This window comes from Macaca mulatta, chromosome 2, assembly GCF_049350105.2.
Source record: "Macaca mulatta isolate MMU2019108-1 chromosome 2, T2T-MMU8v2.0, whole genome shotgun sequence".
Classification (NCBI taxonomy): Eukaryota; Metazoa; Chordata; class Mammalia; order Primates; family Cercopithecidae; genus Macaca; species Macaca mulatta.
The window spans coordinates 174,324,799-174,348,673 of NC_133407.1; the positions used below are offsets into that span (position 1 = coordinate 174,324,799).

Sequence of the window (23,875 nt, forward strand, 5' to 3'; positions counted from 1 at the left end):
TGTAATCCCAGCACTTTGGGAGGCCGAGGCGGGTGGATCACGAGGTCAGGAGATCGAGACCATCCTGGCTAACATGGTGAAACCCCGTCTCTACTAAAAATACAAAAAACTAGCCGGGCGTGGTGGCGGGCGCCTGTAGTCCCAGCTACTCGGAGGCTGAGGCGGGAGAATGGCGTGAACCCGGGAGGCGGAGCTTGCAGTGAGCCGAGATCGCGCCACTGCACTCCAGCCTGGGCGACAGAGCGAGACTCCGTCTCAAAAAAAAAAAAAAAAAAAAAAAAAAAATGCAATGAAGAAAAGAAAACATGGTAATGAAATGGTCTTTCCACTCGAAATCCTGTCCCTACCTAAGGCATTAGGATCAGCTCAGGCCATTAGGTCAGCTTTCCTCTAAATTGCCCATTAAAAGCAACAGGGGCCACACCCAACCGGGTAGGCGGAATGCTTTTCTGGCTGCATCTTAGAGGGCTGCATTCAGGTTCCATCCTGGAAGGGAGGAGCCGGAATTCCAATCATTATCTGCCGTTGACTGCCTGTCTCCAAAGCCCTTTGTTTATATCCTGATTTAGCTAACGCTTCCAGACTTCAGGAGTTGAAGAATCATCCAGAGGGCTGGGCGTGGCGGTGCAGGCCTGTAGTCCCACCCACTCCGAAGGCTGCGGAGGGAGGATCACTCGAGTCTGGGAACTCAGGCAGGAATTCAAGACTAGCCTGGGCAACGCAGTGAGGCCCCCTACCCACATCCTCTCTGTCCCCGCAATCACCTTCCGCCCCAGGTCTCATCTCTACAAAACATTTAAATGTTGGCGGACTGGAGTGTGGGGGGAGGGGCAGGGGTGGGACGCCATGGGCTGAGGTGGGAAGATCGCTTGAGTCCAGGAGGTCGAGGCTGCAGTGAGCTATGATCGCGCCCCCGCACTCCAGCCTGGGCTACAGAGCCTGTCTAAAAAATAAAAAAAGAAAAAATTACCTGGAGGGCTTGTGGAAGCACAGATTCCTCAGCTCCTCAGCCACACCCTCCAGGATCTGATTCAGGATGTCTCCGGTGGTGGGGTGGGGCCTCAATTTATTTTTCCAATCAGTTCCTCAATAAACTAAAGCTGAGCCTTTTCAGGCTACACTTTTTTTCTTTTTTAAAATTATTTACTTTTTTTTTTCCATAGAGACGAAGTCTCACTATATTGCCCAGGCTGGTCTCGAACTTCTGGACTCAAGTGATCCTCCTTCCTCGGCCTCCCAAAGGCCTCCCAAAGGATGACAGGCGTAAGCCACCACGCCAGGTCCAGACTATATTTTGAATGTATTATACTACTAACTTAAATGGACCATGGTCACCCTGGGTTCTGAGATTAATGGACCAAATCATTTTCCCAGGGACAGAGAAAGCCCATTGTAAAGGTACTTGGTTGTCAGTGCTGCCATATTATTTGTGAATGAAATTTCTTTTAGTTGCTCTGGCTTCTTAGAGTGACCTCTGAGAACATCTGCGTCATATTTTGCCACATTCTGCGTCCAACATTAGGCTCCAGTAATTCCTAAGTGCATCCGTTCCGTCTGCCTTCATTACTCCACCACTTGCCTTAGTGTTTTGGTTCTTGTTGCTATTCTGAACAATCAAATCCTTCTCCTCTAACCAGCTCAATATTATTGCAGGCTTAATATTTGTATTTAGAACTAGATTGAAGAGATTATGTTATCCAACCCCCACAGTTTAAATCTGGGGTCTTTCAGTGAGTAACATACCCACAGGCATAAATGAGGTATAAAATACCTGCCTAAAATGCTCTGAATCTTTTTTCCATTCCCTTCATAATAAGTAATTTATTACCAATATCGTCCTATAACTGTTCTCAAACATTCTGTTCATTCCATTGGAACTTGTCAACAGGTGTTTGTCATTTTCAGTTTTCTTTCAAGTTTCACCTATTTTTTTTCTTCTTTCTTTCCTTCTTTCACTTTTTGAGACAGTCTCGCGAAGCTGGAGAGCAGTGGCGCGATCTCGGATCGCTGTAGCCTGCGTCTCCTGGGCTCAAGCAGTCCTCCCACCACCCCCTCCCGAGTAGGTGGGATTACAGGCGCGCTACAACGCCCGCCTAATTTTTGTGTTTTTTCGTAGAGACGGGGGTCTCGCCATGTTTCTCAGGCTGATCTCGAACTCCTGGACTCAAGCGATCCGTCCCCCCCGGGCCTCCCAAAGTGCTGGGATTACAGGCATGAGCCATCGCGCCCCGCCTAATTTTTAAAAAAACATCACCACCGAATGGACAAGACAGGGTATAAAATTGATAAAATTATCCCATTACCAGAAAATGAGGGGGGGGGGGGGGAAAGAGGAGGAAAGGAAAACAGAGCTCAACTGGGTAACAGGAAGTAGAAGGAGACATTTGCTTATAAAAGGAGAAAGCAGGTTAAGAGAAGTAAACTACCATATCCTTAACATTGCTGTCCTTGCCTACCCCAGGGTGTTGCTGAAAATGTCAGACGCAAATTTGGATAGCAGCAAGAAGGTAAGTTTTGTTCTAATAGAATTACTTTTCTCACAGTCCCTTTTCAGAGTCTTTCTAGGTCTCCCTTATGTTTCTGTTTTGCCACAAATCTTTATTCCTGGATGTAAGAAACCTCCATCTTGAAACCTCCTCCTCTTTGCAAATGGATTGTTAGTTTTCTTTCATGTGATTATGCTTTTATGTGCATTTGGATGAGAGTAAAAAGAAGTAAGATTTTCTCCGCCAAGTCCAAAGGAAAGTATTTCTCTGGTAGGAAAGACGAGAAGTGCTATAGCTGGACAAGATAAAAATGGTAAATACATAAATATGGCATGGATAATAATATTAGAGAAAACATAATTAAAAATAAAAAATATATTTTTTTAAAAACTAAAGTAAAAAGAAAGTGAAGGCGGTAATGTGGATAAAGTCATAAAGTGACCAATTGGTTACTTTCTCTTGGAGTAGGAAATATGTACTCCCAGTGGCCTTAGTACCAAATGAGTTTCCAGATTAGGCTTGGGTAGTCCTGGCCCTATGAGAAACTAGAGAAGGTATCATAGTGTATTTATAGGCGCCACTGTTCCAGTCCTCTGGCTAAAGGACTGAATTGGCCAATATTAGCTATATAATTATGGGGAAGTCACATAGCTGCTTTGAGCCCCTGCTTTTCTCTGTAATAGAGTAACGTTCCTAAATAATGTCAGTGTTATTTTGAAGTAAACTAAGAGTAATGGGAAGTCATTGAAGAGGTTAAATAGGAGACAGGAGTGTGGCATCAGCACTAGAAGAGAATATTGCAATAGTACTGGAATGGAGTTTATTCACCCTTGGATTTGAGAAGAAAAGCTAACTTCAGAACCATACTGAAACCTGTGTTACTCTATGGCATTGCTCATTTAGTTTTCTCATTTGTAAAGCAGGAAAATTAATAAATTACTACAAGTATACCATGAGAATTAAATTTGAGAAATACAGAAAGCACCTAGCACAGTGCCTGTGTACTGTAGAGAACCAGTAAATGTTAGTTTCTTTCTGTCTACCTGCTTTCCTACTTTATCTTTCATTCATCAGATCATAAAAACAACATTGAATGCCTCCTCTGTGTTGGGTGCTGTGTTTCTGTGAAGGCAACAGAGAGTAAAACAGATACCCTCCCCTCAGGTCTTGGAGCTGAAATGAGCCCAGTGGGGCTGGAGCTCAGAAAGCTCGGAGGTCATGAGCTGGAGAGGCAGGCAGGGACCAGACTGTTGGAGAATTTGTAAGCTACACAGCTCTGTGAGCTAATTTGAGTTTTGTCATTAACCAGAATAACAATGACAAACCATTGAAGAATTTTTGACAAGCATGGAACAATCGGTGCAGAAATAGCAGAGTTACAGTGGATTTGGGGATAACAGGAGGTTATTGCTTGTGCTGTGAAATTTGATATGGGAATTGGGAATCTGGGGAATCATGTGATAGAAGATGGAAAGCCAGGAACACATTCCATACAGATTTAGGAGTTAATGAAAGTATTTTGTGTTTTGACTGATGAGGAGGAAGGCCCTGAGGGAAATAATTCTCTAAACCCAAGCCCTACCCTTCTATTTTCTCTTTCATTAACACCTACATGTAAATTGACTTTGGCCCATTTTTTCCCCCCATATTTCCTTTATTTAATAAAGGGTCTGCTAATCAACATCACATTCAAGGAATCTCAGTAATTCTTTTCTCCATCTACCTACTTACTGTCTTCTCAGGTCCTTATTCATTAGTTGTGCCTTGAAAGCAAGCAGTTCAGTTGTACTGCATCAAATGAGAATCAGTGACTGACTTCTCTTTCCAGAATTTCTTTGAGGAGGAAGTAGATGATGAGGAAAGTGTGATTTTGACACTGGTGCCGGTTAAAGATGACGCAAATATGGAACAAATGGAACCAAGTGTTTCTTCAACTTCTGATGTCAAACTGGAGAAGCCTAAGAAATACACTCAAGGTATGGGGACAGGGATTGCTCAGTTAGTTCCGCCTACAACTCTGGGAAGCCTAGGAAGCAGTAAGGTTTGTCTTTCCTATCCTCTGATTATACAACACCCAGCTTAAATCTCACCTTGTTACTCTGTTAAGAAATTTTGCAAACTCTCATACTTCTCGCTTGCTGAGCCTGTTGTACTGCCATACTTTTATTTATTGGAGATGGAGTCTCACTGTGTCACCCAGGTTGGAGTGCAGTGGCGCAATCTTGGCTCACTGCAACCTCCACCTGCCGAGTTCAAGCGATTCTCCTGCCTCAACCTTCCAAGTCGCTGGGATTACAGGCGTGGGCCACCAAGCCCGGCTAATTTTTGTATTTTTAGTAGGGAGGGGCTTTCACCATGTTGGCCAGGCTGGCCTTGAATTCCTGACCTCAGGTAATCTGCCCGCCTCAGCCTCCCAAAGTGCTGTGATTACAGGCATGAGCCACCACACTTGGCCTGTTCTGCCTTATTTTTAAGACACAAAATAAGCATGGGGAGCGCTTTGGGCAAAGAGTGCTCTTCTGGACCAGCTCAACATGAGTTCACATTCCCAACACATGAAGCTCAATCTCCTCTTCTGTAAAAACGAGATTAATACATATTTGCTTCCCACGAAGATTAAATAATTTTGAAAAATGTCTGGTATTTTGCTTAGCAAGTAATTATGAATCAAATATATATATATATATATATATATATATATATATATATAGTAGCTCTTAAAATCATGACCCTTCGTATCTGTGCTCAGTGTCTCAGTGCTTCCTATAAAAGCATCAAATAAGTATTTTCTTTCTTTCTTTTTTTTTTTTTTTTTTTTTTTTTGAGACGGAGTCTTGCTCTGTAGCCCGGGCTGGAGTACAGTGGCCGGATCTCAGCTCACTGCAAGCTCCGCCTCCCGGGTTTATGCCATTCTCCTGCCTCAGCCTCCGGAGTAGCTGGGACTACAGGCGCCCGCCACCTCGCCCGGCTAGTTTTTTTGTATTTTTAGTAGAGACGGGGTTTCACGGTGTTAGCCAGGATGGTCTCGATCTCTTGACCTCGTGATCCACCCGTCTCGGCCTCCCAAAGTGCTGGGATTACAGGCTTGAGCCACCGCGCCCGGCCATTTTCATTCTTTTTTTTCAAAAAATTTTTCTGGAGATGGAGTTTCATTCTTGTTGCCCAGGCTGGAGTGCAATGGTGTGGTCTTGGCTCACTGCAACCTCTGCCTCCTGGGTTTAAGCGATTCTCCTGCCTCAGCCTCCCTAGTACCTGGGATTACAGGCACTCACCACCACGCCCAGCTAATTTTTGTATTTTTAGTAGAGACAGTGTTTCACTATGTTGGCCAGGCTGGTCTCGAACACTTGACCTTGTGATCCACCTGCCTCGGCCTCCCAAAGTGCTGGGATTACAGGCATGAGCCACTGCGCCCATGGCTTGTTTTGTTTTGTTTTGAGACAGGGTCTCGCTCTGTCACCCAGGCTGGAGTGCAGTGGTGCGATCTCAGCTCACTGCAACTTCCACCTCCCGGGTTCAAGTGATTACATGCCTCAGCCTCCTGAGTAGCCGGGACTACAGGCATGTGCCACCGTGCCTGGATAATGTTTGTATTTTTTGTAGAGACAGGGTTTCTCCATGTTGGCCAGGTTGGTCTTGAACTCCTGGCCTCAAGTAATCAGCCCTCCTCGGCCTCCCAAAGCACTGGGATTGTAGGTGTAAGCCATCATGCCCGGCCTCAAACCTATGTTTGGATTCTAAATTCCGTGTTTCTTTTATGCTACATATAGCAGCCTGTTATTTTCTGTTGCCCTCAACAACCAACTGAATAGAACATTATGTTGGCTTTATCCTCCAAAATGTCTAGATTTTGGAGCACAAAATATCAGCTCTCCCTATAGAAAACAAAGAAACCACCACGTTGTCTATCCCCAGTCAACAATGGTCCACATCATTCTGTCAGCCTGAATCATTTTTCTCTACAGCTCCCCATCTCACCTCACTCTGCTTAGCTCTAACACATCATTATTTACTTCATCTTGAAATCCTCATTATTGACCCAGAAGATAAAATCCTTCTGAAAATACTTATTTGGGCTGGTCACAGGGGCTCACGCCTGTAATCCCAGCACTTTGGGAGGCCAAGGCGGGTAGATCACCTGAGGTCAGGAGTTTGAGGCCAGCCTGGCCAGTATAGTGAAACATTGTCTCTACTAAAAATACGAAAATTAGCTGGGCATGGTGTTGCGTGCCAGTAGTCCCACCTACTCGGGAGGCTGAGGCAGGAGAATTGCTTGAACCTGGGAGGCGGAGGTTGCAGTGAGTTGAGATTGCGCCACTGCACTCCAGCCTGGGCAACAGAGCGAGACTCCATCTCAAAGAAAAACCAACAACAACAAAACAAAGAACAAAAAGAAAACATAGGTTTGAGTCCCAAGTCTGCTGTTGTAATGGGCAAGTCTTTAAATACCTGAATCTGTTACCTCATTTTTTTTTTTTTTTTTTTGAGATAGAGTCTCACTGTGTTTCCCAGGCTGGAGTGCAGTGGCGTGATCTCAGCTCACTGCCGCCTCCGCCTCCTGGGTTCAAGCAATTCTCCTGCCTCAGCCTCCTGAGTAGCTGGGACTACAGGTGTGCACCACCATGCCCAGCTAATTTTTCTGTTTTTTGTAGAGATGGGGTTTTACCATGTTGGCCAGGCTGGTTTCTATCTCCTGACCTCAAGTGATTTGGGCGAATCACTTGTGATTCACATCAGCCTCCCAAAGTTCTGGGATTATAGGTGTGAGCCTGTTACCCGGCCTTGTTAGCTCATTTTTAATGTGAGAAATAAAATTTGATATGTATATATGCAAATTGCATTGTGAAAAATGTGAAAAGATATTTGTAAAATTTTAAAAGAATCTTGCCAACTTTAAATTATTACTACTTTGGTTCCATTCTTTTCTTAGGTCATCTACTTCAAACAAATGAACAATTTACAGCTCCGCAAAAAGCTAGATGCAAAACACCAGCCCCTCCCTTGCCAACCATTTTGCCTCCCATTAATAAGGTGTGTCGGGACACCTTGCGGGACTGGTGTCAACAACTCGGTTTGAGTACTAATGGCAAGGTTAGTACACTTGGGTGAATGTCTGCTGCCGGGAATAACTGTGGGAATCTTTGTTAACTTTTAACTTTATTTCTCTCTTCATTTCCTAAGAAAATCGAAGTTTATCTGAGGCTCCATAGGCATGCTTACCCTGGACAACAGCAAGTGAGTAATGAGTGTGTTGATGGTGTGAAGGTGGGTTCTGATCATGATTTTTCCGGTCCCTACCCAGGCACCATTTCTATATGTTGTACCTCTAAGGCAGGGTTTCTTAATTGTGGCATTATTGACATTTCGGAACAAATAAGTTTTTGTTTGTTTTGGGGCCTGCTCTGTACCTTGTCGGATGTTTTGCAGCATCCCCAGCCTCTACCAACTGGATGTCAGTAGCAACCTTTCCTCCCCCTGCACAGGTTCAACAACCAAAAATTTCTCCCAGTGGAGAATTTGCGGTTTATGGGAACTAATATTCCTAAACCCTTTCCACAATGACATACTTGTTCAGGTCAGTACAAAGAATAATAAAATTGGCCGGTCACGCCTGTAATCCCAGCACTTTGGGAGGCCAAGGTGGGTGGATTACCTGAGGTCGGGAGTTTGAGACCAGCCTGACCAACATGGGGAAACCCTATCTCTACTAAAAATACAAAATTAGCCAGACGTGGTGGCACATGCCTATAATCCCAGCTACTAGGGAGACTGAGGCAGGAGAATCGCTTGAACCTGGGAGGCAGAGGTTGCGGTGAGCCAAGATCGTGCCGTTGCACTCCAGCCTGGGCAATAAGAGCGAAGCTCCGTCTCAAAAATAAAAATAAAAAAAAGAATAATAAAATTGACCCAAAAGTCCTTACAGCCCTAGCGGTTTACTGAATACTCATCATGAATTTCACTTGCAGGATATGCCTGAAATGTCACAAGAGACCAGATTACAGCGATGTTCGAGGAAACGCAAGGCAGTGACCAAGAGAACAAGGCTTCAGAAATGTTATGAGGTGAATGAGAGAGCGGAAGAGACTAATACAGTTGAAGTGATAACTTCAGCACCAGGAGCCATGTTGGCATCATGGGCAAGAATTGCTGCAAGAGCTGTTCAGCCTAAGGCTTTGAATTCATGTTCCATTCCTGTTTCTGTTGAGGCCTTTTTGATGCAAGCCTCTGGTAAGATCAACCTTAAAGTGTGAGTCCCACTCCAGAGGACGAGGTTAACTTTTAGTAGTCCAAGACCGAAACGTGGTCAAAGGGAAGGCGTTTGCTAAAATATCTGAAGATTAGAAATTGGATTCACATAGGACATCTCTCTTTCATCCGTTATATTGATGGATAGTCATGTTTTGTCTGGATGGGTCTCTAAGTCAGGTGACTAAGTAGTGGCCCTTTTCCATCACTAAGCAGAATTCCAAGGTGGGAAGAAAGCATAGCCCGATAATCTTGGACCACAGTCTGAGGTCTTCCCCTTTTCTTTCTCTCTTCCTTAAGGCATGTATGACATAGTGAGTAAGAGGAATGTGTTGGTTCAAATTCTTGCTTTACCATTTCCTAGATATGTGACATTGGCAAGTTACTTACTTTAAGCCTTAATATCCTGTTTGTTTGTTTGTTTGTTTTTTGAGATGGAGTTTGACTCTTGTTGCCCAGGCTGGAGTGCAACGGTGCGATCTTGGCTCACTGCAACCTCTGCCTCCCAGGTTCAAGCAATTCTGCCTCAGCCTCCCAAGTAGCTGGGATTACAGGCACCCACCTCCATGCCCAGCTAATTTTTTGTATTTTTAGTAGAGACGGGGTTTCACTATGTTGGCCAGGCTGGTCTCAAACTCCTGACCTCAGGCGATCCACCGGCCTTGGTCTCCCAAAGTGCTGGGATTACCGGCGTGAACCACCGCTCCCGGCCAAGTATTCTGTTCTATACAATGAAGATATACCTATGTCATAGAATCGTAGTGGCTGAGCGTGGTGGCTCACTACAGGCCCAGCACTTTGGAAGGCCGAGGTGGGAGAATTGCTAGAGCTCATGAGTTAGAGACCAGCCTGGGTAACATGGCGAAATCCCCTCTCTACAAAAAATACAAAAAAAAAAAAAAAAGCCGGGCATGGTGGTGTGTGCCTGTAGTCCCAGCTTCTCAGGAGGCTGGGGTGGGAGAGTGGCTTGAGCCCAGAAGGTGGAGGTTGCAGTGAGCTGAGATTGTGTCATGGCACTCTGGCCTGACAGACAGATCCAGACCCTGTCTTTTTTAAAAAAAAAATGTTAGCCAGTTGCACTGGCTCATGCCTGTAATCTCAGCACTTTGAGAGGCCAAGTAACGTGAATCACCTGAGGTCAGGAGTTTAAGATTGGCCTGGCCAACATGATGAAACTGTGTCTCTACTAAAAATACAAAAATTAGCCGGGTGTGGTGGCAGGTGGCTGTAATCCCAGCTACTCGGGAGGCTGAGGCAGGAGAATCGCTTGAAGCCAGGAGGTGGAGGTTGCAGTGAGCTGAGATGGCACTACTGCATTCCAGCCTGGGCAACGAGCAAAACTCCATCTCAAAAAAAAAAAAAAAAAAAAAAAGTCGTGACATTTATATGAGACACAGAACTTGGCGTGTTGAGAGCAGGCAATAATAATTAAACGGTTTGGGGTCCTTGTCCTCTAAGAAGTCTTTTTTGCTTTTTGAGACACAGTTTCAAAGACACCACCCCCAGCTAATTTTTGTATTTTTAGTAGAGATGGGTTTCACTGTGTTAGCCAGGATGGTCTGGATCTCCTGATCTTGTGATCTGCCCGCCTCGGCCTTCCAAAGTGCTGGGATTATAGGCATGAGCCACTGCCATGTTGGTCAGGCTGGAGTGCAGTGGCACTATCTTGGCTGACGGCAACCTCTGCCTCCCATGGTCAAGCGATTCTTGTGCCTCAGCCTCCTGAGTAGCTGGGATTACAGGCACGTGCCATCATGCCCCTCTAATTTTTGTATTATTATTATTATTATTTTTTGAGACGGAGTCTTGCTCTGTCACCCAGGCTGGAGTGCAGTGGCGCTATCTCAGCTCACTGCAAGCTCCGCCTCCGGGGCCCACGCCATTCTCCTGCCTCAGCCTCCCAAGTAGCTGGGACCACAGGTGCCCGCCACCATGCCTGGCTAATTTTTTGTATTTTTAGTAGAGACGGGGTTTCACCGTGTTAGCCAGGATGGTCTCGATCTTCTGACCTTGTGATCCGCCTGCCTCAGCCTCCCAAAATGCTGGGATTACAGGCGTGAGCCACCGCGCCTGGCCTAATATTTGTATTATTGGTAGAGATTGGGTTTCACCATGTTGGCCAGGCTGGTCTCGAACTCCTGACCTCAAGTGATCCACCCTTCCAAAGTGTTGGGATAACAGGCGTGAGTCATTGCACCCGACCCTCTAAGAAATCGGGGTTTTTTTTGTTTTTTTGTTTGAGATGGAGTTTCACTCTTGTTGCCCAGGCTAGAGTGCAATGGCATGATCTTGGCTCACTGCAACCTCTGCCTCCCAGGTTCAAGCGATTCTCCTGCCTCAGCCTCCTGAGTAACTGGGATTACAGTCATGTGCCACCACGCCTGGCTAATTTTTTTTTTTTCCCAGTAGAGACGAGGTTTCTCCATGTTAGTCAGGCTGGTCTTGAACTCCCAACCTCAGGTGATCCGTCTGCCTCGGCCTCCTAAAGTGCTGGGATTATAGGCATGAGCCACTGCACCCAGTGCCCTCTAAGAAATCTTGAGGAGGGCCGGGTATGGGGGCTCACACCTGTAATCCCAGCACTTTGGGAGGCTGAGGCGGGTGGATCACTGGAGGTCAGGAGTTCAAGACCAGCCTGACCAACGTGGAGAAACCCTGTCTGTACTAAAAATACAAAAAAGTTAGCCGGTGTGGTGGCGCATGGCTATAATCCCAGCTACTTGGGAGGCTGAGGCAGGAGAATCGCTTGAACCTGGGAGGCGGAGGTTGCAGTGAGCCGAGATTATGCCATTGTACTCCAGCCTGGACAACAGGAGCGAAACTCCATCTCAAAAAAAAACAAAAAAGGCCGGGCGCGGTGGCTCAAGCCTGTAATCCCAGCACTTTGGGAGGCCGAGATGGGCGGATCACGAGGTCAGGAGATCGAGCCCATCCTGGCTAACACGGTGAAACCCCGTCTCTACTAAAAAGTACAAAAAACTAGCCGGGCGAGGTGGTGGGTGCCTGGGAGGCTGAGGCAGGAGAATGGCGTGAACCCAGGAGGCAGAGCTTGCAGTGAGCTGAGATCCGGCCACTGCACTCCAGCCTGGGCGACAGAGCGAGACTCCGTCTCAAAAAAAAAAAAAAAACAAAAAAAAAAAAACAAAAAAAAGAAATCTTGAGGATAACTTAACTCCACTTTTCCCCAACTCCTGCTCTTCTTTTCTTGCTATTGCTTTTATTTCCAGGGTCTGCTATCTGAAGTCACCTTCCGTTTTGGCTTGAATCCTTTTCTTCCTCCCCCATCTTCCAATTTCCAGAACTATTCTAGATCCTATTTTACTCCGGCTAACTAGTATGGTAGGCCATATTATTCGTCATACAAGGAAACCAACCAGAAGGAAGACCTAAAGCCAAAACTGGCGTATCCTCTGCTCTTCAAGCTACGTTCCTTTATGTGGGGACAGTGGACACCTTTTAATAATTTGTAAAAAAGGCATTGTCTAGCCATAAAGCTGCGTGCCTGGGGGCACTGCCTTCCCAAAGATGACACCTCTAATTTTTATTAATATGCTGTATGAGTTACTATTATCCCACAGTGACTTATCATTTTATATTTCTCTTCATTCTGCAATTGTTAAGCATCTGCTATGGTCCAGAGGTATGTCTAGCTGCTAGGTATATACTGTGTAAACACACACGTGTTCTCTTGTTTTACAGTCTAACTGGGGAGCTATCACGGTACATATACTGCTTATTTACAGATATTTAAGTTCACTGTGACTGCTCCTTTCCCTCAATTTCAGATGTTCCATAAGTGTACCACTTATTTTCTTGCAAATATCCCATCTCCCTAATTAAATTGTTCCGTACACTTTTAAACAGATACTTGTCTGTTTCCTGTAGCTGAGGCAGTACAATGCAGTGGTTAGATAAATGAGCTGTAAGTCATTCAGAATGCTGACTTTCTCTCAATTTCAGACGTTCCATAAGGGTACCGCTTGTTTTCTTGCAAATATTGCATCTCCCTACTGAAATTGTTCCTTACACTTTCCTTTTTTTTTTTTTTGAGATGGAGTTTCACTCTTGTTGCCCAGGCTGGAGTGCAATGGTGCCATCTCAGCTCACTGCAACCTCTGCTTCCCCAGGTTCAGGCGATTTTTCTGCCTCAGCCTCCTGAGTAGCTGGGATTACAGGTGCGCTCCACCACACCCAGTTAATTTTGTATTTTTAGTAGAGATGGAGTTTTGCCATGTTGGTCAGGCTGGTCTCGAACTCCTGACCTCGGGTGATCCACCCACCTAGGCCTCCCAAAGTGCTGGGATTACAGGCGTGAGCCACCACGCCCAGCCTGTTCATTACACTTTTATTTATTTATTTATTTATTTATTTATCTTTATTTATTTTTTTGAGACGGGTCTTGCTCTGTTGCCTAGGCTGGAGTACAGTGGTGCAATCTCGGCTCACTGCAACCTCCGCCTCCCGAGTTCACGCCATTCTCCTGCCTCAGCCTCCTGAGTAGCTGGGACTATGGGCGCCTGCCACCACGCCTGGCTAATTTTTGTATTTTTAGTAGAGATGGGTTTTACTGTGTTAGCTGGGATGGTCTCGATTTCCTGACCTCATGATCTGCCCACCTCGGCTTCCCAGAGTGCTGGGATTACAGACGTGAGCCACCGTGCCCAGCCTCCTTACACTTTTAAACAGACGCTTGTCTGTTTCCTATAGCTGAGGAAGTACAATGTAGTGGTTACATAAATGGCCTATAAGTCAGTCAGAATACCTGGATCCATGACTTGGCTCTGGGTAACGTATGATATTTAACACCATAAGCTTCACTTATCTCACCTGTGAATAAGAAATAATAAGAAAAGCAAATAGAAGGTAAATATTAATAGTGAACTTAATAGTAAATGTATTAATACATGTAAACCACCTAGCAAAATACTGGACACAAAGCAAGCATTTCAAAATGGCAACCATTATTATTTATTTATTTATTTATTTATTTATTTATTTATTTTTTGAGATGGAGCTTTGCTCTCGTCACCCAGGCTGGAGTGCAGTGGTGTGATCTCGGCTCACCACAACCTCCGCCTTCTGGGTTCAAGCGATTATCGTGCCTCAGCCTCCCGAGTAGCTGGGATTACAGGCATGCACCACCACACCTAGCTAATTTTGTATTTTTAGTAGAGATGAGGTTTCTCCATGTTGGTCAGGCTGCTCTCGAACTCCCGATCTCAGGTGATCCTCCTGCCTCAGCCTCCCAAAGTGCTAGGATTACAGGTGTGAGCCACCGTGCCCAGCTGGCAACAGTTATTATTCTTTGTGTTATGTAACTTGTGAAATTAGATCATAGTGTCATGTGGTGTACATTTTCATGCATCTCATTCAATTGATTTGTGAGCAGAATATAAAAGCAAATTCAAGAGTGACTTGCTGAGAGGTGTTGGGGTGCTATCTTGATTTTTGCTGTCTATGTTTGTTTTTCCTTTCCAGGTGTCAGGTGGTGTGTGGTCCATGGCAGACTTCTCTCGGCAGACACAAAGGGTTGGGTACGCCTGCAGTTTCATGCAGGTCAGGCCTGGGTGCCTACCACTCGCAGGAGGATGATTTCTCTCTTCTTGTTACCTGCCTGCATTTTCCCATCCCCAGGCATAGAAGATAATATGTTATGCCCCGACTGTGCTAAGAGGTAACCCTTATGTATCTTGTTAAGCATGGTACACGGAAAAGTAGGTGTATAAGCCGGGCGCGGTGGCTCACGCCTGTAATCCCAGCACTGTGGGAGGCCGAGGCGGGCGGATCACGAGGTCAGGAGATCCAGACCATCCTGGCTAACATGGTGAAACCCCGTCTCTACTAAAAATACAAAAAATTAGTCGGGTGTGGTGGCGGGTGCCTATATTCCGAGCTTCTCGGGAGGCTGAGGCAGGAGAATGGCGTGAACTTGGGAGGCGCAGCTTGCAGTGAGCCGAGATCATGCCACTGCACTCTAGTCTGGGATTATAGGCGTGAGCCACCGCGCCCGGCCCAGAAGTGCATTCTTTATTTTATTGGTCATTTTAAAGGGATTGGTATGGAATGATTTATCTTACTGTAGCAAGTTTTCACAGTTCTTTTCTACTTGCCTTACAGGAATAAGAAGATGATGAGAAGATTAATGACAGTAGAGAAGTAGCAGCAACCTGTTTGAATACAATGTAAGAGACCAGAATATGCCACCTCAAAATAAGTATTATTTTGATTTGAAGGCAGTTGAAAAGAGTCACATACAAGAGAAACTCTGCCTTCCCACTATTCACTAAAAAGCAGGACATAAATGTATCAAGGTCCCTTGTCCGCTGTCTACCAGGAAGCACAAATGGTGGCACACCTGTAGATGACTTGTATCCCAATCATTGCTGTGCTGTGTCCTGACCATCCTTGGTACCTCCCGATGCCTTGAGTACTGACTTACTAAATATTTAGCTGTACAGAATACAATTTGGTTTTGTTTTAATTAATATAAATGAAAACTTGAGTGAAAAGTATAGAGTTCCCATGTATTCCCATGTACACGGTGCTTCACACCCCCTCCAGTTTCCTCTGTTACTAACTTGTGTTAGTGTGCTACATTTTTTACAATTGATGAGGCAGGGCTGGGCATGGTGGTGGTCACCTGTAGTCTCAGCTCCCTGGGAAGCTAAGTCAGGAGGATCACTTGCACCCAGGAGGAATTCAAGGTTGTAGTGCTCTGTGATCACACCTGTGAATTGCCATTGCACTCCAGCCTTCCCAACATAGTCTCAAAAAAAAAAAAAAAAAAAAAATTCATGCCTGTAATCCCAGCACTTTGGGAGGCTGAGGCGGGCAGATCACCTGAGGTCGGAAGTTTAAGACTAGCCTGAGCAACATGGAGAAACCCCATCTCTACTAAAAATACAAAATTAGCTGGGTGTGGTGGCGCATGCCTGTAATCCCAGCTACTCCGGAGGCTGAGGCATGAGAACTGCTTGAATCCAGGAGGCAGAGGTTGCGGTCAGCTGAGATCGTGCCATTGCATTCCAGCCTGGGCAACAAGAGCCAAAATCTGTCTCAAAGAAAAAACAACAAAAAAAAACAACAAAAAAACCCACTAACGAGTCAATATTGATACATTATTCTTTTTACTTTATCTTTATCTTTTTTTTTTTTTTTTTTTTGAGGTGGGGTCTCGTTCTTGTCACCCAGGCTGGAGTACAATGATGAGATCTTGGCTCACTGCAACCCCTGCCTCCCAGGTTCAATCGATTCTCCTGCCTCAGCCTCCCAAGTAGCTGGGATTACAGGTGCACACCACCACACCCAGCTAGTTTTGTGTTTTTTTTTGAGACAGTCTCACTTTGTTGCCCAGGCTGGAGTGCAATGGGGTGATCTCAGCTGACTGCAGCCTCCACCTCCCGGGTACAAGCAATTCTGCTTCAGCCTCCTGAGTAGCTGGGATTACAAGCATGTGCCACCACACCTGGCTAATTTTTTTGTATTTTTAGTAGAGACGGGGTTTTACCATATTGGCCAGGCTTGTCTTTTTTTTTTTTTTTTGAGACGGAGTCTCGCTCTGTCGCCCAGGCTGGAGTGTAGTGGCCGGATCTCAGCTCACTGCAAGCTCCGCCTCCCGGGTTCATGCCATTCTCCTGCCTCAGCCTCCCGAGGAGTAGCTGGGACTACAGGCGCCTGGCACCTCGCCCGGCTAGTTTTTTTGTATTTTTTAGTAGAGACGGGGTTTCACCGTGTTAGCCAGGATGGTCTCGATCTCCTGACCTCATGATCCGCCTGTCTCGGCCTCCCAAAGTGCTGGGATTACAGGCTTGAGCCACCGCGCCCGGCCTGGCCAGGCTTGTCTTAAACTCCTAATCTTGGGATCCACCTGCCTCGGCGTCCCAAAGTGCTGGGATTACAGGCGTGAGCCACCACACGCGACCCCCAGCCATTTTTTTTTTTTTATTTGTATGTTTAGTAGAGTCGGTTTCACCATTTTGGCCAGGCTGGTCTCGAACTCCTGACCTCAGGTGATCCACCTGCCTCAGCCTCCCAGTGCTGGGATTATAGGCGTGAGCCACCGTGCCCGGCCTCTTTTTCTTCTTTTTAAATTTGTTTATTTTTGAGATAGGATCTGCCTCTGTCACCCAGGCTGGAGTGCAGTGACACGATCTCAGCTCACTGCAACCTCCACCTTCCGTGTTCAAGCCATCCTCTCACCTCAGCATCCCAAGATACACTGGCTGGCTATTTTTTTTTAACTTTTGGTAGAGGCCGGGTTTCACCATGTTGCTCAGGCAAACAGCCTGGTTCAAGACCATTGAACTCCTGAGCTCAAGCAATCCATCCTCCTCAGCCTTCCAAAGTGCAGGGATTACAGGCATGAGCCACTGTGCCTGGTTATTTTATTATTGTTTTTTTTTTTTAATTTTGTTTTTAGAGAGTCTTACTCTATCACCGGGCTGGAGTGCAGTGGCGCCGATCTTAGCTCACTGCAACCTCCGCCTCCAGGTTCAAGTGATTCTCCTGCCTCAGCCTCCTGAGTAGCTGGGATTACAGGGGTCCGCCACTAGGCCCAGCTAATTTTTTGTATTTTTCTAGTAGAGATGGGGTTTCGCCATGTTGACCAGGCTGGTCTTGAGCTCCTGACTTTGTGATTCACCCGCCATAGCTTCCAGAAGGGCTGGGATTACAGGTGTGAGCTACCATGCCCGGCTCTTTTATTATTTTTTTATAGAGATGGGGTCTCACCATGTTTCCCAGGCTGGTCAAACTGCTGGGCTCCAGCAGTCCTCCCACCTCAGGCTCCCCGAGTTCTGGGATTACAGACGGGAACCTCTACACCCAGTGGATACCTTATTATTAACTAAACTCTATAGTTCATATTAGGTTTTATTATTCATGTTGTACATTCTATGGTTTTGACAAATGTAAAATGACATTTATCTAACATAGTATCATACAGAATAATTTCACTACCTTAGAAATGTACCAATTCATCCCTCCCCCCAGGCCCATACACTGAAAACCACAGATCTTTTATTGTTGCCATAGCATTGCCTTTTTTTTTTTTTTTTTTTTTTTTGACTCAGTCACCCAGGCTGGAGTACAATGGTGCAATCGTAGCTCATTGCAGCCTTGAACTCCTAGGCTCAAGGGATCCTCCTGGCCCAGCCTTCACAGACACTGGGACTACAGGTGTGTGCCACTGTACCCAGCTAGTTTTGTTTTTTAATTTTTGGTAGAGACGGGTCTCACTGTGTTGGCGAGACTGGTCTCAAACTTCTGGCCTCAAGCCATCCTTCTGCCTTAGCCTCCCACAGTGCTGGGATTATAGGCATGAGCCAGTGTGCCTGGCCCATCATAGCTTTGCCATTTCCAGAATGTTGTGTATAGTTGAAATTATACAGTGTGTAGCGTTTTCATATTGGCTTTCACATAGCAATATGTAGTGAAGATTTCCTCCATGTGTTGTCATGGCCTGATAGCTCATTTCTGCCAAACTGTAAAAGTGGCTGTAGCATTTTACATTCCTACCAGCAATGAATGAGAGCTCTTGTTGCACCATATCCTTGTTAGTATTTCATATTGTTTGGATTTTAGCATTCTAATAGATGTGCCATAGTATTTTTGTTTTGTTTTGTTTTTGTTTTTGTTTTTGTTTTTGTTTTGAGACAGAGTCTCCCAGAGAGTGAAGTTGCCCAGGCTGGAGTGCAGTGGTGTGATCTCAGCTCACTGCAACCTTTGCCTCCTGGGTTCAAGCGATTCTCCTGCCTCAGCCTCCCGAGTAGCTGGGACCACAGGCACACACACTACCATGCCTGGCTAATTTTTGTATTTTTAGTAGAGATGGGGTCTCGCCATGTTGGCCAGGCTGGTCTAAAACTTCTGACCTCAGGTGATCTGCCCACCTTGGCATCTGAAACTGCTGGGATTACAGGCATGAGCCACTGTGCCCAGCCAGTATCACATTGTTTTAATTTGGAATTCCCTAATGATATGAAGTAGAGCATCTCTTTTTATGTTTATTTGTCATCTGTATATCTTCCTTGATGTGGTGTTTTTTCAGGTCTTTTGTACAATGTTTTTTTTTTTTTTTTTTTTTTTTTTTTGAGACGGAGTCTCGCTCTGCCGCCCAGGCTGGAGTGCAGTGGCCGGATCTCAGCTCACTGCAGGCTCCGCCTCCCGGGTTCACGCAATTCTCCTGCCTCAGCCTCCCCAGTAGCTGGGACTACAGGCGCCCGCCACCTCGCCCGGCTAGTTTTTTTTTTTTTTTTGTATTTTTTTTAGTAGAGACGGGGTTTCACCGTGTCAGCCAGGATGGTCTCGATCTCCTGACCTCGTGATCCGCCCGCCTCGGCCTCCCAAAGTGCTGGGATTACAGGCTTGAGCCACCGCGCCCGGCCTAATTTTTCTATTCTTAGTAGAGACAGTGTTTCTCCGTGTTGGTCAGGCTGGTCTCAAAACTCCTGAGCTCAGGTGATCCATCTGCCTCAGCCTCCCACAGTCCTGGGATTACAAGCATGAGCCACTACGCCCGGCTTTCTTTCCTTCTCTTTAAATGTCACTTTACTCCCTTTTTGTTTGTAAGGTCTCCGAAGAGAAGTCCAATGTAATTCTTACCTTTGTTGCTTTGCAATTAAGGTGTTTTTTTCTCTTCAAGATTTTCTATGTGTCTTTGTTTTTCTGCAGTTTGAGTATGATATGCCTAGGTGCTGAATTTTTGGTGTTTATCTTACTTCCTGTCTCTGAGCTTCCTGGATCTGTGGTTTTGTATGTCATTAATTTTGGGATATTTTCAGTCATTGCTTCACAACTTTCTATTCCTTTCTCTCTTCTGGTATTTTCATTACATGTTGAAGCCTTTTTGTAATTGCCTCACAATTCTTGGATATTCAGTTCTGTCTTTTTAAAAAAATTTTTCATTTTGCTTTTTCAGTTTTGGAGGTTTCTATTGATACTTTTTTAAGCCCTCTGATTCTTTTGTTGGCAGTCCAGCTGTAGATGAGTCCATGAAGGCAGTTTTCATTTCTGTCAGTACTTTCTTCTAATTTCTATCATTTTATTTTGATTCTTAGAATTTCCATCTTCCCACTTGCATTACTCATTTGTTTTGTATCTTGTCCACTTTTTCTGTTAGAGCCCTTAGCATATTAATCAACACTGTTTTAAATTCCTGGTCTGGTAATTCCGATGTCTCTGTCATATCTTAGTCTGGATTTGAGGCTTCCTTTGTCTTCAAATCATGCTTTTTGTCTCTTTATATATATATATGTGTGTGTGTGTGTATATACACATATATACACGTATATATACACACACACACATATATATGCTGTTTGTCTCTTTATATATCTATATATAAATATATTGTATCTATATATATAGATATATACATATATGTATATGTTTATAAATCAGACTTGTATAAAAGAAAACCAGGGGCCTAGCATGGTGGTTCACACCTGTAATCCCAGCACTTTGGGAGACCGAGGTGGGTGGATCATTTGAGGTCAGGAGTTTGAGACCAGCCTGGCCAACATGGTGAGACCTCTGCCTCTACTAAAAATACAAAAATTAGCTAGGCATGGTGGCGGGCACCTGTATTTTTAGTAGAGACGATTGTACTTTTAGTAGAGATGAGGTTTCCCCATGTTGGCCAGGCTGGTCTCGAACTCCTGACCTCAGGTGATCTGCCTGCCTCAGCCTCCCACAGTGTTGGGATTACAGGCGTGAGCCATTGCACCCGGCCAATAATTTGTTCTTACTCCAAAAAGAAAATTATACAAATACCAAATGGAAACAATCTTAATTTTGTTACTTAAAATATTAATGTGAACAATTATTTAATTATTATAACGGATCAACGAATGGAGTTCTCAATTTGAATGGAATTTGGCAATAGCTTTCAAAACCTATGACATTTGTATCAAAACTAATAAACAGTTTTTTGGTTTTTTTTTTTGAGATGGAGTTTCGCTCTTGTTGCCCAGGCTGGTGTACAATGGTTCATTCTTGACTCACCGCAACCTCTGCCTCCTGGGTTCAAGCAGTTCTCTTGCCTCAGCCTCCCAAGTAACTGGGATTACAGGCATGCGCCACCACACCCAACTAATTTTGTATTTTTAGTAGAGACAGGGTTTCACCATATTGGCCAGGCTGTTCTTGAACTCCTGACCTCGTGATCTGCCCACCTCGGCTTCCCAAAGTGCTGAGATTACAGGCGTGAGCCACTGCGCCTGGCCAATAAACAGTTTTTTTTACAGAACCTTCTCAATTAAGGCTGATTTAGTAATTTTATCCTCTTAGTTTTCAGCTCTGTGCAGAAAGGGAAGGAGGACAGTTTAGGAAGATGTTATGGTCCAAGTAAGCACTTAAGCTCACCCTTTGCACTTAACTGCTTACATTTAGAACTCTGAGAGCTTGAGAATATGTGTGCTTGTGACCTGCAGTATATTCTGTGGAATTAAAACGAAGCTGTCCTGAACTCAGCCTATTGATGGCTAATGGCACAGTTGCCCAGTAGGCAGACTGTTTTAGAATGAGCCCAAACTTAAGGGAGAATAGAACAGAAAAATTTCCACATTATACGTCACGTGGAAGCCATCCCAGTTGAGTGCTTAGTTAGGCTTTCAGGTCAAAATAAAGGTAGAGCAAAATGCTGTAACATCTGTCTTCTGAAAGTATCACTAATCAATGGTCTTCTAGTAAAAACATGTCTTGTCTAAAGACTGGCCTGAAGACCAACACAGGAATGGAAAACATGATATCATTAGTCTTTGAAATAACTAAGAAGGGGTCTAATTCAGTAACACAAAGGAAACCAATTCTGACTATACACTATTGTCTAGTATTTCCATCTGCCATTCTTTCTCTATTAAAAGTTACATTTGTTCCATTTCTTTTCCTATTGTAGTGCACAAAACACCCAACTCTTTTGACCCCAAACTCTGCGTATAGCTCAAAGCTGCTCTTAAATATACCATTTCAAATTTGCTTCTAGGTACTAAAGGAGGGATGTACTTTCAGACCATGTAACCTATTATGAAGGAATGGAAGAGGAGACAATATGAATGAATCCTCGTGATCTACAAAACAAAATCATAGTGACTAGGACTCCACAGTGAAGATGGTTGACTAGTGACCCAGCCCCATCTAAAGAACCCCTTTCTGTAAGTCTGAAAACCCATTAAAATAAAGTCACTGCAATTGGCCTGGTATTCATTCAGTGTGTGTTAAGGATCCATCAAGAAATCAGACTGTCTCTGATGTTACAAACTGACTGTTGTTGGGGACACACAAATGAGAAGGACTGTAGACAGGACAGATAAGGGAGAGGTGCCAGACTCGAGCAAGGAAGGGATAAGAGTAAATGGGTCTGTCTAGACTTAACCCTAGAGACCAGGGTGAGAAGAAAAATGGTCTACATCTGTTAGTGGTTTCTATGTGCCAGGGGCTGGGTTAGAAGTGGGTAAAGAAAAAATAGAAAATGGCCCCGGCCCTTATATAATGTAAAGGATGGTAAAGAAGACTGATACTATACAGTGTACCTACGGAGATCCAACATTTACACAGAAAGAGACAAGCAGCCAAAAAGAAGCAGTACTAGAGGGGTGCTTCTATCATTGTGTGGTAAGGGAAAGACTTTCTAAATAAAGTCACATCTGAACTCGAAAAAGGAGCCATTCAGAAAACAGATTCAGTGAGACTAATAATTTGCCTAAGCAAAGAGAAAAAATACTTTTAGAATCCAGAATTTAAGTTGTCCTGATTCCAAGAAATCATAAGTTCTCTTTAATTGTTAACAGTTTCCTAGAAAGCAAATTTCTTGAGGCCAGAGGCTACACATAGAGAGAGAGAGATGGAGTCTGCTCCGTCGCCCAGGCTGGAGAGCAGTGACTCAATCTCGGCTTACTGCAACTTCTACCTCCCAGGTTCGAGCAATTCTGTCTCAGCCTCCAGAGTAGCTGGGACTACAGGCGCCTGCCACCACGCCCAGCTAATTTTTGTATTTTTAGTAGAAATGGGGTTTTACCTTGTTGGTCAAGCTGGTCTCGAACTGACCTCAGGTGATCCACCCGCCTTGGCCTCCCAAAATGTTGAGATTACAGGCATGAGCCACCACACCCAGCCCAGAGGCTATAGTTTTATCACGCTATCTTAAATCTAGCATAGTAAGACATTTGATCAATTATTATTGCATTGATGCATTTGAAATATTTAGCTTTTTATAGATTAAAAAGTAGAACATTAAAGGTTATATAACAATCATATTCTAGAAGAGATCTGCTTTCAAATCTGATGAACATACTAGACAATTTGGGTTAGGAAGACAACGAATGAAAGTACAGGTAAGAGAATTAGGGATAAATTTTACATCATCAGGGTTATGTTGGAGAGAACACATTACATAAAATAACTAAAACATTGAAAGAAAAAATAAAATATGAGAATGCTTTTCATAATTTTATTTGAAGATTGGGAGTGTATATGTGCATAATGAAATAATGTAATTCAAAATTCTTGAGTTGTAGAAAGGGTATACTGTTTCTCCTTATCTCCTTCCTTCAGGATATGAGGATTTAAGGTTTTTTTTGTGTGTGTATCCCATCGAAGTATATGCATGTTTAGAAAAATTTACTTCAATCTTTCATTCTTTTTTTTTTTTTTTTTTTTTTGAGACAGAGTCTCGCTCTGTCGCCCAGGCTGGAGTGCAGTGGCCGGATCTCAGCTCACTGCAAGCTCTGCCTCCTGGGTTTACGCCATTCTCCTGCCTCAGCCTCCTGAGTAGCTGGGACTACAGGCGCCCACCACCTCGCCCGGCTAGTTTTTTGTATTTTTTTTAGTAGAGACGGGGTTTCACCGTGTTAGCCAGGATAGTCTCGATCTCCTGACCTCATGATCCGACCGTCTCGGCCTCCCAAAGTGCTGGGATTACAGGCTTGAGCCACCGTGCCCGGCCTCAATCTTTCGTTCTTATGAAAATGATGCAGTAAATAATACTGTGTTTTTGCACTACCATGAGTCTATTTTTTTTTTTGAGACGGAGTTTTGCTCTTGTTCCCCAAGTTGGAGTGCGATGGTGTGCTCTTGGCTCACTGTAACCTCCGCCTCCCGGGTTCAAGTGATTCAACTGCCTCAGCCTCCTGAGTAGCTGGGATTAC

General features: G+C 44.6%; 1 protein-coding gene across 3 annotated transcripts; it reads left to right on the forward strand.

Moving 5' to 3' along the window:
* Positions 1–1,161: 1,161 nt before the first annotated feature.
* Positions 1,162–21,931, forward strand: DPPA2 (developmental pluripotency associated 2). Of its 3 annotated transcripts, none has more exons than XM_077990706.1 (9): positions 1,162–1,280; positions 2,462–2,507; positions 4,315–4,462; positions 7,417–7,577; positions 7,668–7,721; positions 8,453–8,714; positions 14,211–14,406; positions 14,850–14,914; positions 21,715–21,931. In XM_077990706.1, the coding sequence occupies exons 1-8, from the start codon at positions 1,255–1,257 to the stop codon at positions 14,890–14,892; spliced, it is 936 nt and encodes a 311-aa protein (XP_077846832.1). In that variant the 5' UTR covers positions 1,162–1,254; the 3' UTR covers positions 14,893–14,914; positions 21,715–21,931.
* The last annotated feature ends 1,944 nt before the right edge of the window (positions 21,932–23,875 follow it).

Excerpts from the sequence above, each read along its gene's own strand:
- DPPA2 (XM_077990706.1), top strand. The coding sequence starts at position 1,255 with ATGACAGGCGTAAGCCACCACGCCAG. Across the intron at positions 2,508-4,314 it reads ATTTGGATAGCAGCAAGAAG|AATTTCTTTGAGGAGGAAGT; the intron begins GTAAGTTTTGTT and ends TTCTCTTTCCAG. Across the intron at positions 7,578-7,667 it reads GTTTGAGTACTAATGGCAAG|AAAATCGAAGTTTATCTGAG; the intron begins GTTAGTACACTT and ends TCATTTCCTAAG.